Source organism: Sturnira hondurensis, unplaced genomic scaffold, assembly GCF_014824575.4.
Source record: "Sturnira hondurensis isolate 20B ecotype Veracruz unplaced genomic scaffold, ASM1482457v3 Scaffold0008710, whole genome shotgun sequence".
Lineage (NCBI taxonomy): Eukaryota > Metazoa > Chordata > Mammalia > Chiroptera > Phyllostomidae > Sturnira > Sturnira hondurensis.
Window position 1 is genome coordinate 1,265,327 of NW_028081341.1, and position 16,652 is coordinate 1,281,978.

General features: G+C 39.2%; 1 protein-coding gene across 1 annotated transcript; it reads right to left on the reverse strand.

Annotated features, from left to right (window-relative positions):
• Positions 1-64: 64 nt before the first annotated feature.
• Positions 65-15,980, reverse strand: BTG3 (BTG anti-proliferation factor 3). The gene is made up of 5 exons (XM_037055557.1): positions 15,778-15,980; positions 12,865-13,042; positions 7,624-7,761; positions 3,130-3,340; positions 65-749 (listed from the first exon to the last, which is right to left on the reverse strand). Exons 2-5 carry the CDS (start codon positions 13,035-13,037, stop codon positions 507-509), a joined length of 765 nt encoding a protein of 254 aa, XP_036911452.1. The 5' UTR covers positions 13,038-13,042; positions 15,778-15,980; the 3' UTR covers positions 65-506.
• Between the last annotated feature and the right edge of the window lie 672 nt (positions 15,981-16,652).

Consider the following 16,652-nt stretch of genomic DNA (forward strand, 5'->3'; position numbering starts at 1 on the left):
AACAGTGAAGTGAAACATCCCCTCTGCTCTCCCTTTTTAATGCACAGAACAGAAGAAGCACACATTGTCATGCCTCAAACTACTTTTTATTTGCAACTACATGATTTCACACAATTCTTCTAAACAGTAACATAAAATATATTTCCTTGTGTATAAATAACTTACATACTCTCCACCACAAAGTAAATGCTCAAAGGTGCTAGAACAGATCGTCCACTCCTACAGTGTTCTTGTATGCAACAGAGTTGATGCACAACATATAAATACGCAAGTCCAATATTAAAAACTCAGGCACTTGACTAACTTGAATAAAGTTTCTCAAACTATATCAATATATCTAAAGTGCATATATTTTTTAAGAAAGATTATTCTCAATAACTTCTCTATAAAAATAAGTTTGATGGTTTAACCCATCTAACTTTACTACTATGAGTATGAACTTTTAACTTTTAATATGTAATCAGGCTTATTCTACCTTCTCTCAACACCAATAGAATCAAAAGCAGCTAATGAGGTGCTAACATGTGCGGATTAATCCAGTGATTCCGGTCACAGTGCATTCCAGGAGGAGGCACCCATGTTACTGGAATTGGACGATATGGTTTATTATTCTTCCTTCCCTGATTTGGATAACCAAATGGAACAGGAGGAGGGTAGTGACTCTGATGGCCATTCCCTCTGTACATTCCTGGCTTTCTTCTGGGCAAAGGGTGCCATATTGGAAGAGGTGGGAATATCAGTTCTGAAATCTGTTAAGAGAAAACAGTAAGTCGATTCAAAGAAAAAAGTTAGTCATGTTATGTAAAAACCATGTGAATTTTCAGATTCCTCATAAAAGAAAAACAAAACCACTCACCCAAAGAGTGACATTCCTAAGGTTAAGTCTAAATGTAGGATGGGGGAAAGTAGGTTTATAGTTTTGAGTACATAAGAGTTCATTCTTTTATTATTTATAAATTGTTGTATTATTTTCCATATACACAACTGTAATCCTTTTGCCCCCACCCTGTATGTTAAAAACAGGCGATCAACCAGTGTTTTCTGAATAAGTGAAAATGAATAAACTCAAACATAGGCCTCTGAAGCAACCAGCAGAAACCTCCCTATATTTTCTCCCCCAAACACCAAGAGATTTAGCTTTTATTTTTAGGTCTATGATCCATCCCAAATTAAAATTTTTCTGTGTATGGTGTCAGATACCCATTAGGTGGTTCTTCTCCTCTAAAAAAAAAAAAAAAAAAATTAAAACCGGCCATTTGCACCAGCTTTCTACCCAATGTCATTTACCAGGCTTTTCTGTCATGAAATTTGTTAGTGGACAGAATGTAAAAAAGAAATGTTTTACTTAAAAAACACAACAGACTTTCATTTCCTGTTATAATTTTATCCTAACAGTCTTTGAATGTGGGTGGAAAATAAATACAATTTAATTTTAAAGTAAAATCTAAATATTAAAAGGCAATTTAATTGTAAAATATTAGCAGCAATCAGTTCAAGTTAAGATTTATATTCTTGCTTTGTTAAATAACTAACAAAATTCTGAGGTAAAATTGGACATACCTGAATGAATACCAGGCAATTTAACAATGGTAATTTGCAATATATAACAAATTATGAAAAAGGAAAAAAAAGCCCACCATATTTAAGGCAAAGGTCCTAAAAATGTTACTTACTATATACAGAATCTCTCAAAAAGAATACAAAAATAACTGGGAATTATTAGAAGGGCACAGGATGAGTGGTTGGATGTAGAGGAAATGCTTGTCACTATTACACTTTTATCCTGTTTGATGTTGTTTTTAAAAGCAGGTGCATGTGTTATCTTGTAATACACATATGTACATATACAATATAGTAATCTTTAGAACTAGTTTTCCTCTAAAACTTAGGAAGGATAATGCAACTAAAAAATGAGAAAGGAGAAATAAAAAATGAAGTTACATTGAGAGAATTTTCATTATATAAATATGTTAACTTTAAAGGTTTAGTTTTTCATATTCAAAACTGGTAACTCTTATTTCTTTCTAATTTATTAAGGTCTAAATTCTCATTTCAGCACAAACTCAACTCTACTGTAAACCTGGTATATTTCATTAAGTCTAATTAAGGCCAAATTAATAAAAACAAGTATATTTCAAAGTATACAGTTGACCCATGAACAATATGGGGGTTGGGTACACTGCCTTCTCCCATAAACACTGATGTGTTAACTTCTGACTCCCCTAAAAGCTTAACCCATTGTCACTTGGTATCAGCAGGGGATTGGTTCCAGGACCCCAGAGATACCCAAATCTGCAAATACTCAAGTCCTCTGTATAAAACGGCACAGATTAATGCCTATGGTCAGTCCTCCACATCCTCAAACTCCCAATCTTGGACTAAAAACAGTGTAGGTACTTACTGGGGGGGGAAAAAAAAATCCACATTAAGTAGACTCCTGTAATTATACCGGTATCATGCAAGGGTTAGCTGTGCTTAAAATTAGAAAAATGTTCAAGTACAGAGTAAGACTCAACTCAAAGATTTCTTTAAACATTTTTTACTCCAAAATATCTTTTCCGTTGAGAACTACTGTTGTAAAGAATTTTTATAGGTATATTAAATGCTCTTAGGCATGTGGGGTATAAATAGTAAATAACTGAACATATCCTGTGTGTGTCTGCCCAGTAGCGATGTAACTCTTCAACTGTTTAAGTGAAGGAGATACTATTTTGGCTTCAGTGGAAATTAATTAAAATATAATTTAGTGAGATTTCTCTTAGAACATGGAAAAGTAGAGAACAATAAAGTAAAACCCAAAGGTATGAACTAGAAGTGCTAGAGATTACAAAAAATGAGTGGCTATTTTTGAATATAGTAAGGATTTTAAAAATACCAGGAACATTTTATCACATTTGTTTTTCTCTCTGCCACACACTCTTTGAAACATGTTTATTCTACTTATTGAGTCGTAAACCCAACCTTTGATAAAGTGACTCGGGATGCCTAGTTACATCTCAGACGAACAACTTCATGTGGAAAGATGAGAACTGTAATCCAGAATCTCAAATCAGAGAAACCTTGGGCAACATGGAATGACTTGGCAAGCCCTCCTCATGGACCTTCAATATAAAGCTGTTTCATGGTTACCTGGTACATAGGGCCTGGGGTTGCAGTCACTGAACTGGATTTCACTTTCATTTCCTTACTCGTCGTTTCTTCATCTGAAGAAGAGGATCCTGAATGATAATCAGAGGTAACTTTATCAAGGGCCCTGGTAACTTTCTTCGAGATCTCATCCTTGTTCTCATCCTCATTTTCAAAGCTGGCAACAATGAAAGCATTGTTTTTTTCTCCATACCTAAGAATTAAAAAAAAAAAAATCTTACAAATCTTGAAGTCCATCAACAAAGCAAGAAATATGCACAGAAACAATTAAGCTGGTCTGGACATGTCACTGTTCCAGAGCAAAGAAGGGACCCTTCTAGAACTTGATCTTACATATATAATATACTAACCTAGCTTCATACCAGCAGGCAGGCCATGGTTTTCTAACTTCTGATCCACTGAATTTCAGGTAAAAGTAACTCTATTCTCTTTTCAGTTTTTTTTTCTACTGTCTCCTAAACACTTATTTAAAACATCAAAAGGAAATTCATTGTTTTGATTACATTTTATACATATCATTAAAGTAAAATCTAATATATTTTAACTGATCCCTATAATACAGATCCTAATAATTCAAGTCACAAATCAATTAGATATTTATGACATTTACTTTTATCATGATTAAACACAAAGGGCCCTGTGTTTCCTATATTCAGACAAAAATAAGAACTGAAGCAACTGCTGAGGTTAAAGAAAAAACAGTGGTTGAGGAAATAAAGGGGTTTTGCTTGAACTATACTGCATACTATACTCATAGTGATTCCTAGCGTAACTAGTCACTTCTCATTTCAATTTTTTTAAAGAGTCAAATAAACCTTTTTATCCTTCCAAAATGTTTTTAAAGACTTGATCTAAGAAAAACTGTTGTCAAAATATGTAACTTTGGCTGTTGGTTATTTAAAAAGGAAAACAATTTCTGCAATAAGGGAAAATAGCACAGTAAACAGTAAAAGTAGTCATTTTCATTCAAAGGCCAAAAGAAAAATCCAAAAATTTATTTAAATAGATTGTATAACATAAACACAATGAAACAATTTCTAGCAAATATTAGGACAGATATTAACTGTTAAGTAGTTCTTACACAATATATAATTAAAGTTAGAAAAAGTGATTCTAAGCTTAAAAAACATAAATACAATTTCAATAAAAACAAATTTAACTATAATTGACACCAATTAACTTCATTCCAAATAACTTGTCTCAACTTATTTCTGAATGAAGATATTTACAATAGAGTAAGCAGCCTAACTGTAGTAACACCTTTGAAAGTTTATATAGAAATCAAGTAGTCCCGTAGGTGAGTTGTGTGTATTCACATAGCTGTGCTATCTTCCATTTGCACAGGCTGAATTGGGCCATAAATGCTACCCGAACATGGTGCGTTAACTCCCTCTTCTCTTCTTTTTCAGTTTACCTCATAAAAGGAGTTGCTACAGGATGGCAGAAAAAGCACTGGACAAGTTTCTGGTTCTGGCTGGGCCATTAACTAGCTCTGCGGCTATAGAGGCAGGTAATTTAGTCTCTCCAGACCTCAGGCCTCGGTTTCCTATTTGCTGTGTGAGGAAACTGGAGCTGGCTAGCTATCAGTTGGTCTTCTGCTGGTGACTCTTTTTAGTATCAGAAGCCTATACAGTTGGGCAAATTCCTCACAACACAGAATTCATGTATTATATAATTGCAAGTTTACTTAGCATAGGGTCTTTTGCAATGGAAATTTTCCCTTCTGTCCTCTCTAGCATTTAAAGGCTAGGCAAATCATGATACTATCAAAGGTTAATTCACATGTTAATGTCAATATAAACAATGGGCTTAGGCCTACCTTCAATTTTGTCCTCTAAAGGAGTCAAAATTCAAGCAAAACAGAAAGGAAATTTGAGAAAAATCCTTGCCTTTATAAAAACAGAAACCTAAATCAGGGGCAGACATCTAATGATTGAAGGATCAGCTGTATTAACTCAAATTTCTTTGACATGCAAGTTCAATTAGGTTCTACATCTTTCCTTTTGTAGTATTTTGGTATGAGTATTCTCTTCATGGTAAGTAAAGTTGCTTTACTATATTACAGTTACATTAGAATGTATAGTTAATTCCTTAGAATTAGTAGTGAACAACATTTAAACTTTCCACTTTTCATTGATACACTACTAAAACATTAGATCAATTTAGTTAATTTGAGACAAATCAATAGTATCTAAGGTTCTTTATCAGATAAAGAAAGGATCACAGAAAAATTTTTTTAAGTTATAAAAATATACTGAGTAGATAATAAAATTGCCAAATTCTCCTTATTGGAAAGATGTGTTATCTATTCTGTATTCTCCCAAATATTTCACTAACCTTTTTAAGTACATACCACTCTGCACCCTTCCAATTTTTTATCTTGATGAAGTAACTCAGACTATGAAGAATGTTATCTTTGAGTGCATTTCAATTGTTTTCACAACCTTCGTTAGTCTCTAGTTATTGTTGTTATTCAGATATTTACTATTATATAACTAACTGCTAGAAGAAATTTGTTTTAATTTTCAGTTATTTCCTTATAGTTTGGTCCAAAAGCACTAATCGCTATCTCGATCTCCCCTATTAACTTATGGTATCATTATCTACTGAATTGCTAACCATCTTTCTTTTGGGGGTTATCACTGAACGAGGGCCCCACATTCTGAAGGTGCTTTCTATTATCCATGAAAAAATAAAGCACATCTCAGCCATTATTTGGCAAAATTTTGATCATGTATAAATTAGAAACCTACTGAATACAAAGATTTTCTTATATTAACCAGATAGATGAAAGCACAGTGACTTTTCATTATCTGGCATCATAATAACATACCCACTTAGGTAGAAATGTCCATATAACTAAAACTTTTATCTTCAGGTGCCATGGTTTAAACATTTCAAATAAATATATCCAAAATGCTTGTATAATTACCCAACTTCTTAAACATTCTTGGACATAGAAACTTTTTCCTAATGATTTAAGGTCATTGTATTAAATATTCATTATTTGACTGTGTAATAACACATTTGGACCAACTCTTTAGCTTCTTCACACCCACCTCTATGTCAGACCATTACCATTTTTTTTTTTTTGTAGCCTGACTACTATGAGCAACCCCCTTTCAAATGCTGCTTACAATCCTGGATTAGTTGAAAAACTACACAACTACTTAAAGAACTGTATTTAATAAGGAAGGGGTCCACCAGCATCTAAGTGCAGGCCTAATAAAAATGCAAGCAATTTAATACAATAGTTTTGTGATAGCTTATTTTTCTCATATACTGAGGTCTTTCTGCCAGTGGTCAGTGGTCCATCTCCAGTCTGACCCTGGCCTCAGTTGAGTCCTTATTTAGTCTAGGGCATGCCAGAAAATTCAGCCAAAGAACAACCACAAATTTTTTGACATGTCTTCACCTCCACTTTCATTGTTGGCAATCAAGTCAAAGGCTATTATTAATGTGAACATTTGGAATGTATTAGGGTTGTATCATAAAGCATCTCTACTACAGTCAATAGGCAAATTGCTCCTCAAAATTAAAGAGAAATAATCCTAAAGAAAGAACTATAGTAAATTACTCACTGGGGGTTCCAAGCATCTGCTCATCCTGTTCCTCCTGCCTGGAAAGGTCCTTCCCACCTTGTCACCTAGTCAAGTGCAACTCATCCTTCCCCAATAGGCTCAAGTATCAAATCACCTACTCAAATAGTCTTTTCTGACTCAGCAGAGCACTAATTCTCTCCATTGTGCCATCAACCACTGCATTTTATACATATTCCTATTGCATCACAAATCATTCTCTGCTGTAATCTGCTTATTCTTTCTTCTAATTTATTACATTTTGAACTACCTGAAGGACAAATGACACTTCCATTTTTAGAAATGCCACAACTAAGAAGCCTGGCCCACAACTGAGTATTTTTAAAATGAATGGATACAATCAGATTTCAGACCTACCACTCACCTTTTACAATTCTGTTCATTAGGAGACAAAAAAACAATTTTCATTATGAAAACAAAACCATAAAAACATCAATCAGTCACTTAAAAATCAAAAAGGGAGGCAAAGACAAACAGAAACAGAGACCAACTGAAATTTATTATCCAGTATTATTTGAGATTAGCTTATTTTCTAATTTGAAGACATGAAAGACAAGTACACCACCAATGAAAGCAGAACTGACCTACAGGAGTCTAGGTGTCTCAATTTTATTTCTTGATCTACAACAAACTTCTTTACAATGTTACAGAAAAACCCTCTCCAATCAAGTTTCTTTAGTTTCTTTATCTAGAAAACAGAAACGTAACCAGTTCCTTCTTATCACCCCACAGAAAGTACTTTACAAAATCCACATCTCAGGAAGCCAAGCAACCACCTTCTGGCCATAAAACTACACAGGCAGGCAGTACCTAAAAGAATTTCATGAAGTCAATTCCAGAATGGTAATAAGATCAACCACCAAATTCAAAAACTCACCGACAGCACACCTCACATGGGTCCACCCATAAAGTGAGTTCCTTTGGCAAACCCAGGTCACTGTACAAGATGCAGCTGTTCTCACAGGCTTTCAACACGTCCGGATCAACTCTCTGAAACTTGTTAACACGAATGCATCTACAATAAAGTGGAATCACGTTAATAGCTTTAACTGAATCATGATTGTAAGCATCATTACAGCTTTTAGTATTTGTCAATATGAATGAGGGGAAAAAATCCTTGTAGAGAACTCCGGAGTGTATCTATCCTAGATAATAAATGGGAACTAAGACTACCCAGGCTGGTAAAAAGAAATGGGCATCTGTGTGAGCCCAGGGAAATCATTAAAACCGATTCTACTTAAAAACAAAACAAAACAAAACAAACAAGCAAAAAAAAACACCCTGATTCTACTTCATTCTACCTAGAAACTATTCAACATGTACATTATATGAGCAAGGAGTATGAAAGTTGTATGAAATTACTTAGAGCTCTAAAGGTACATGTTTTCATAGGCTAATTTCATAAATAACAAAACCTCCAACAAAAGATCTTAACCAGTGTTTCAAATAGTATGTGGAAATTCTCACGACAAATTTTGATCTGTGATTGCCTTGCTTATACATGCCAGATAATAAAGTAAGTGTTAAGAAGGATGTCCTTTGTCTTACCTGTAACTGTTGTATAAAACTAGAACTAGTCAAGGACACAGAACCAAACTTAAGATTAAAATATAATCCAAAGTATTATTGGTTTATTTCATTCAAATTGTTATGCAAGTGTTTTATTTTTAATAGTTGTCAAAATAAGTGAGAAAGTGTTCAAAGATGCCTCCCAATACAAATGCAAAATACACATTAAAATGAGCATTCTACTTATATAGATAAATTGTATTTGCAATGAAAGTACTTATTGCCAACAACTAAGAAATCAAGAGAACCCAAGTTTTAGTACTAGCCCTAGAACTAGTACTGGGTGAAGTTAGATTAAACCATTTCAACCCTTTCTCAGACCCAGAGCTCACGGTATGGAAAACACAATGTAATAGTGTTTCCCATAGTAATCACACCACAAATATAAGGACATCAATAGAATAACGTGCCATTTAAAGTTTTACAAGTTAAATCATTTTATTAGTTGATTTATATTTTCATTTTTAATGGTGAAAAATATTCTCATTTAATAGCTAATATGCATATTTAAATACAGTAGACCCTTGAACAACAAGGGTCTGAATTATTTGGTCCATTTATATGCAAATTTCAGTAACCACCTGTAAATTATTTCAGTTCAGTCCTGAAGAGTCCATGGATTCACCAGACCAACTATATGTAATGATCTATGCCACTTTATAGAATGAACTTGAGCATCCACAGATTTTGGTATCAAGGGAAGTCCTGGAACCAGTTCTCTGGGGATACTGAGGGCAACTTAAATTTGGGGAGGGATATCAAAAAGTATACACATATTTTGGACTGTGAAGGGGTCAGCATCCCTAATCCCCCTATTATTCAAGGGTCAACTATAAATAACAACTCTTATCTAAAGATTTACTGTGCAATGGACAATTTCCTAAATGCTCGGCATGTGTTAACTAACTCTTTTAAGTTTCTTAATTATCTTGACCTAGATACTATTTTCCCCATTTTAAGAAAGGAGAACAAAGAGAATTTTAGTTACATGCCCACAGTCACAAAGCTTAAAAGTGGTGATTCCAGGGTTCAAATATAGACCATCAGATTCCAATGATACCCTATTCGATCCGTACCTATCTTATCACTAACAATTTAGGAAATTCAGAGCAAAAAAAAAAAAAAATCATTGTACAGCATGCCTGATGCTTTCTGTTCCTTTCTATAAGATGGTCCTGTTATACATTCTAATGCCGTGTAGGTTCATTAAAAAAATGCCTGGCTGATGTACTAAGTGGATTGGATGCCAGCTTGCGAACCCAAAGGTCCCTGGTTGGGGTGGGGGTATATGAGAGGCAACCGATGTTTCTCTCCCTCCCTGCCCCCCTCTCTATAAATACATTTTTTAAAACGCCCATGTAGCCCTCACCAGGTAGTTTAGTTGGTTTGAGTGTCATCCCATACATCAGAAAAGGTTGCAGGTTCAATTCCCAGTCATGACGTGTATTGAAAGGGAACTGTGTATGGGAGGGTACTGATTGATATTTCTCTCTCCCCCCTCCCTCCCTTCCTCTCTAAAAATCAATAAACATATTCTCAGGTGAGAATTTAAAAAGTTCCAAAGCCCTGGCTGGCGTAGCTCAGTGGATTGAGTGCGGGCCTGCGAACCAGACGGTCGAGGTTCGATTCCCAGTCAGGGCACATTCCTGGGTTGCAGGCCGGTTCCTTGCAGGCTAACTACCAGCAGGGGACGCACAAAAGGCAACCATACATTGATGTTTCTCTCCCTCTCTCCTTCCCCTCTAAAGATAAATAAATAAATAAAATCTTTAAAAAAAAAAAAAAGTTCCATGAGTACCAGAATCAAAAGAAGTTAAGGGTAATCTTAATATGTGTTTTTGCTATGTACTGATATAGGCTATATTCTTAAAAATATGTATCTGCTCCCCAGTTGGTATAGCTCAGTAGATTGAGTGCAGGCCTGTGAACCAAAGAGTCACCAGTTCAATTCCCAGCCAAAACAAATGCCTGGGTTATGGGCCAGGACCCCAATAGGGGGGTGCACAAGAGGCAACCACACAATGTTTTTCTCCCTCTCTCTCTAAAAATAAAACCTTTAAAAAATATATGTATCTGCTTTAACAAAATTTACATACCTTACATATTTTATGCTGTTTTCACTCTATATACTATGACTACTTATCCATTAACCACTCTTCAAAACAATATTTTAAACATGGTGTAAAAATAGTCCTATTAATTAATATCACCAGTTTAGTTCTTCCCATTTTTTTTGCAATTTATAAAGTGTAAGAAACATCCATATTTATACATATTTGTCCACATTTCTAATTAAGTTCCAAAAATAGATTTTTAGGAGACTTAACTGTTCAAGAGTATGGATATATATTTTTATTTTTTTCATTCATTTATCTTTAGAGGAGAAGGGAAAGAGAGGAGAGAAATATCAATGTATGGTTGCCTCTCGTGAGTCCCCTGCTAGGAACTGGCCTGCACACCAGGCATGTGCCCTGACTGGGAATCGAACTGTGATCATGTGGTTCACAGGCCCCCACTCAATCCACTGAGCTACATCAGCCAGGGCAAGAGTATGGATATTTTTTACAGATGTAATACCAAATTGTCCTCCAAAAGCATCTATCTGTATATACTGCAAAGAAACAATTTTAATTTATAAACACNTCAATGTATGGTTGCCTCTCGTGAGTCCCCTGCTAGGAACTGGCCTGCACACCAGGCATATGCCCTGACTGGGAATCGATCTGTGATCATGTGGTTCACAGGCCCCCACTCAATCCACTGAGCTACATCAGCCAGGGCAAGAGTATGGATATTTTTTACAGATGTAATACCAAATTGTCCTCCAAAAGCATCTATCTGTATATACTGCAAAGAAACAATTTTAATTTATAAACACTTTAGAAGAAAAAGAACACTTCCAACCTACTCTATGGATTGAAGAGTATACTAACTCTGGTTAATCCTATCCTTGATTTATTTTTACAATAGTTAACGACCTAGCATTAAGTCTGTTTTCTACTTCAAAGACAACTTCAAAATGACTTAATAATGATACTTCTGATCACATGCCAATTTAATCCTTTTTGGCTAACATCTTTTCTCTCAAGTTTTTAGAATGGAAAAGAAATTATAAACTGTGTGACCTTTAAGCATTTAACTTGACAGTGTTTCCTTCTCTCAGTAATATGGTGGCTCGGCACTTGCATACACCTTCATCCAATGTCAATTACATACACGTAAAAGCCTCAATAGCTCTAACTCACAACGCTGTTTACTATATCAATAATGAAGATATGCAGAAAAAATTGAGAATCAAGTGACAAGATAAAAAATAACTTGAGACTATTTTATACAGAACATCCACATTTCTGCTTTAACCGACCATATTTCCAATTTACCAAGAAAGCTCTTGGGTAAAAACAAAGGAGAAAATAACATCACTTTGATTCTTTTTTCAGTAGAACACACACTCACCTAACTTTTAGCAAATGAGAGATAAATTGTATCTTCACCTACCATGTACATTCTTTGAACAGTCTTGCACTTGTAAGAGCTTGGTGACTAAAAGGAGGTCCTTTTAACATCATGGCACAGAAGTGCTGGTTTGTGGAGAAAACTTTCAGGATAACAATATCCATAAATAAAAGAATTTCTGTATTCATGATAGCCACGGCTATTCCACTTTAATTTTTTTTGTGGCCACATCCAGAAATTGGGCAAGGTTTAACCAATGAGTTTTGCAGAACATTCTCAATCTAGGTTCCCGAGCAGTCAACATCAACAGCAGGGAGTAAGCGTGCCAGGACATGTTCCACAGGAGTCTGTTCTTCTTTACTTTAAGCTATAAATGTAACTTATAACCCAGAGTACAAGACAGCTACAAGTGAGAATTACCTTCCCTTTCGGAGTAGGGTGTACAGAAAGCCCATGAGAATTTAGGATCAGTTATATCTGAGTTCAAATCTCAAAGCTAATATTTACCAGTTGTGAATCATAGATAAGTTGTCTTCACCTATGAAATAGTTGCAGTGGCTTCTATAATAAAGAATTATGCATAGTATAAATAAAGTTAATTCTGTGTGAAGAATGTATTCAGTATCATCTTGATTCCCATTTGCCATAAAATTTTTTAAAACATGTAACATGTTTTACATGTAAACATGTAACATGTTACTTTTAGATTCAAGGAGACCCATTTTTCTCAACTCCTACCATGCCCATTTATGGGTGATAGCTTTAGTATACCCCTAGAATTGTGAAAAACCCCAAGTACCTGTGATAACAGAGGAATGTACTCAACTAGGAGCCAAACTATAACCACAAGAAGACTAACTCCTATGAGCCAAAAGTATCTGCCTCCCAAGTCCAGGCAAGGGGGACTGCAAAAAATGCATGTATTTTAAAATAAGTAAGGAAAAAATACCAAGACACCCCAGAGTTCTGCTTTTGCAGATAAACTATGAAAGGCATGGACTGGACCCATTCAGTCCTTTGGCCTTGCACTCATTTTAGAAACTGATCAGCCTCTTCACTTAGTCCAATCTAATTGTCCAATCTAATCCTTTACCTGTAGGCCTGTCCCTTTGAAGGTTTTTCAGGATACCAGTGATTTTTGTATTTTTCTTGAAGTATCAGAGTCAACTTCTCAGCAAATCTCTCAACTGCCTCTTTCTTCAACTTATCATGTTTTCGAACTAGCCTTGTGAAAAAGAAGACAACAGCAGCAATTTCGTTCTTCATTTTCCCTGCAAAGATAAAGTAGTTTTTCTCAAAATAAAATATAAGAAATGGAAGATAAAGCTCTGCAAAATATCCCTCCTTGCAGCTCCCCTTCTTCTTTCCAATTTTATCTTGTTTCATTGGCTCATATCTGCAGTGGAGAACAATCACTATTTATGCTACGAAGACTTTATAAAATACTATTTAAGAACAAAGTTGCATAATTCCATTTATATTAAATGGAGCAGGTAAATCTATATAGATACAAAGTAGATTAGTGGCTTAATGGGGCACTAGGATCAGAGAGAAAGGAGGGGTGATGTCGAATAGTACAGGGTTTCTTTTGAGGTTATGAGAATATCCTAAAATTGTGATAATGGTTCTTCAACATTATGAATATACTAAAACAAACAAACTGTACATTCTAAACCCATGAATTATATGGCATGTGAATTATATTTCCATAAAGCTGCTATACTCCAGTATAGAGTGTTTGTAAGCATTCTTTCAGGAACAGACATGACAAAAAGAGTAACTCTATGAGAACACATTTAAGAGAATGAAAACTTAGTGTCATCTATAGAAAATCAAACTAAAAGAAATAATCAGAGATTTAGATGCATTTTGGAAGTGCCTCAAGGAGGATTCTTTAAATGGCAGATCTGATTTATCATTGATTAATCCATAAAGGCAAAAACAACCATGCCCTGGGATTGTTTCGATGTATATTCTGTCTTTATAGGATGAGCTCATTCACTTGGCTGAAGTAACTTGGAGTTATTCAGATGCTGCATTTACTAAACAACATCACCTTTTTCAAAGCCAATTATTAAAGACTTACAGCCTCTGCTATGTTTAGTGTAAAACCCAACTAACCTGATACTTTGTGTTCTCTCACATTCAAAAAATAAAGGTGATTGTTAGCTTCCTTTTTCTTTTCTTAAACTTGCTCTTAAAAGTCTCTCTTCATAATATGATTCCTCTACTTCTTGTGCAAATTCAAACAAGGGATGTCACTGTGAAATAAATTCTATATAGTTATCTGAGAGGTGTGCTGGCAGCCATAGCCACCCTGATCCTGGATGGGAAGACACCCAAACCTTCCTCCTGGAATCCTAGAATGCCAAATCCACTTTCTGTGGCCAGGTACCAGGCACCAGGCTGCACGCACACACAACCCTCCCACAAACGCTATGGAGCCTCTTCCTGAAAAAATGGGAGCCATTCCCATTTTATAAAGCTGTATGCATAACCACCTTAGGAAGGAAATGAAAACCCACTGAGTTTTAACATACGGTTTGGGATAAAAGTTGGAGATGGAAGTACACTAGCCTCCACACCACCGAACAAAACAAGGAACCACACTCAAGAAAAGTGCTGAATCTGTAACTAGATCATTCTCCTCATTCACTAAGTTGGCCAACTGTGCTCTACAGAGTTGAGTTTGGGGTTTTGCTTTCCCTTTTATTTTTGCTCCGTTTGGTATCAAGAAGAAAAGGAAGGAAATAACCACTTAGTGGTTGCTGCTGGTTGTAACACAAGATGAGTCACACGGAATTACTTTTCTTCAGTTCGAAGGAATGATGCCCGGAACAGCTGAAAAGTGACCCCCGCCCCCGGGCGGTAGGGGCTCTCGAGGAGCAGCACCAGAAGGAGAAGCGAGGGGGAGCCGTCACCAAGTCGGGCCGAGAAACCAGAGGCCAACAGGGGCCGCGGGACCTCAGGCGCCCGGTGAGTGGCCGCAACTCCTCCGCCCACAGCGAGAGCGAAAAGCTCCCATTTTAAACATCGCACAGTGACGTCACCCCGGGACGTCGTCAGCGCCCAGGCTGCTCCGCAAGTTGTACTTTGTTCCAGCGGCTCCCGGCTCCCCGGGGCGTGCACGGAGCCCAGAAGAGAGCCCAGCCGCGTCTTCCGGGAGTTTAAAACTTCGTACTCTTCCCCTCCTTGTAACGCAAGGCGAAGCGCGACCATTTCTGGAAACAGTGTCTCTCCTGCTAGACGCCCAAGGTTGAGGATGCGGGCGCCTGGCAGTGGGCGATGCGGGCGCCCCGGACCAGCCCCGGCGGCGGGGCGAGGCGGGCTCCGGACGCGGGGGACCGAGATCCCCGCAGGGCCGGGACCCGGACCCTCTGGGCCGCCAGACCTGCCTCTAAGCCCTCACGCTCGGCTCTCTGAGCGCGAGGTGAGTAGGCACCAAACACCTCCACCCGCTCCCCAAAGGACGACCCGAGAGCGCGTCCGACTAGTGCAATCGGGGCTGCCCCGAGTTCAGGGGGAAGGGCCCGGCGGGGCGCGCCCCCTCCCCAGTCTGCCCGCGGGCGCGCCGCCCCCAGCCCGGTCCGGGCCTGGTTCGAGGACCCCGCTCCCCTCTGGCGGGACCCTTGGACAGCCGAGGTCTCCGGCTCCAGACGCCGCGCGGACGCAGGAGCGGGCGGCGGGGGGTGGGAAGGCGCGGGGCGGCCGCCCACCCCCAGGGGGAAGGAAGGAAACGTGGCAGCCGCCTCAAGGCGGGGTCTCCTCTGTTGCGATCCCGCCGAGGATCCCTCGGAAACCCCGCCGGCAGCCCCCGCAGTCCCCAGCCCTTTCTTCGCGCCAGCCGGAGCCGATGCAACTCAGTTCGATCTCTCCGCCCGGTTCTCCGTCGCGCGCCTCCCTCCCTCAGCGAGCCTTCGACGTGGCCGCAGGGGCGCCCGGACCACCCCCCCCCTCCGTGTCCACTGTCCCACCGTGCCCGTCTCCCCCGGCCCAGCCTCCTCACCGCCGCCGCCGTGGCTCTGGAGCCGTAGATAAGGTAGACCTGACCGTCTTCAGGCGGGGAACCAACAGCGCCGCCTCAGGGGGCCGCCGCTCGGCGGCAAGGAGCGCAGCGAGCTGGGTCCGGCTCGCGGCTCCCGCGTCGTCGGGCCAGTGAGCGCGAGCGAGTGCAACCCTGAGGTAGCGAGCTGGGGGCTCGGGCCGGAAGAGGGGAGGGGCGATGACCCGGGAAAGGGTTGGCGCGGCGCGGGACGGGCTCGCGCGCCTCGGGGGCGGGCCCTGGGGGCGGGGCTTGGTGAGAGCCCGCCCCCGAAACCCGGGCAAGACGAACCCGAGGACCTGCTAGTCCGACGTCGAGGGTAGCCACGAGGTGTAGTGCATACGTGTTGTGAGGACCGATTTGATCCCTGCTGTCCGCCTGTTTGCTGTGGAGTGTTTGGGATTGCACGGGCCACGTCCTTGGATTGTCTGGGTTTCGGCTTCCCTCCTTTGGTCTCTCCTTGCTCCTCTGTGCCTTGACATCCTCTACCTTGAGAGTGGGAGCTCTAAATCCAGATCTGTAGACCTCCATTTCTCTAGTACCAGGGTTTGAAGGAGAGGAGTGGCGGGAGCGACATGGACCCTGTGGAAGGGAAGCTGCGTTTATAGGCTGATCCTTGACCTTGCTGTGGTAACTGCAGGCATGTCAACTGCGCAGCTGCCATGTTAATTTTAGGTCATTTTGAGCGCCTAGTTGGGCTTGGGCAGGTGGCTCCCTCAGAGCAGGGACTACCTGTTGTGTGTGCCCCCCCACCCCCTCCTGGCACTGAGCAGTGTCTTCCATAAAGGAGGGGGGCTCCTGGGGTGTTGGCTGAATGAATGAAACCTTGAGAGTCCAGC

What these genes read in the sequence shown, in the direction of transcription:
- BTG3 (XM_037055557.1), bottom strand. Translation starts at nt 13,037, where the DNA reads ATGAAGAACGAAATTGCTGCTGTTGTCTTCTTTTTCACAAGGCTAGTT. An exon ending in TCAAAGGGACAGGCCTACAG is followed by an intron (nt 7,762 to 12,864) that starts GTAAAGGATTAG and finishes ACTTTATTGTAG; the next exon opens with ATGCATTCGTGTTAACAAGT. An exon ending in CCATGTGAGGTGTGCTGTCG is followed by an intron (nt 3,341 to 7,623) that starts GTGAGTTTTTGA and finishes TTTAATTCTTAG; the next exon opens with GTATGGAGAAAAAAACAATG.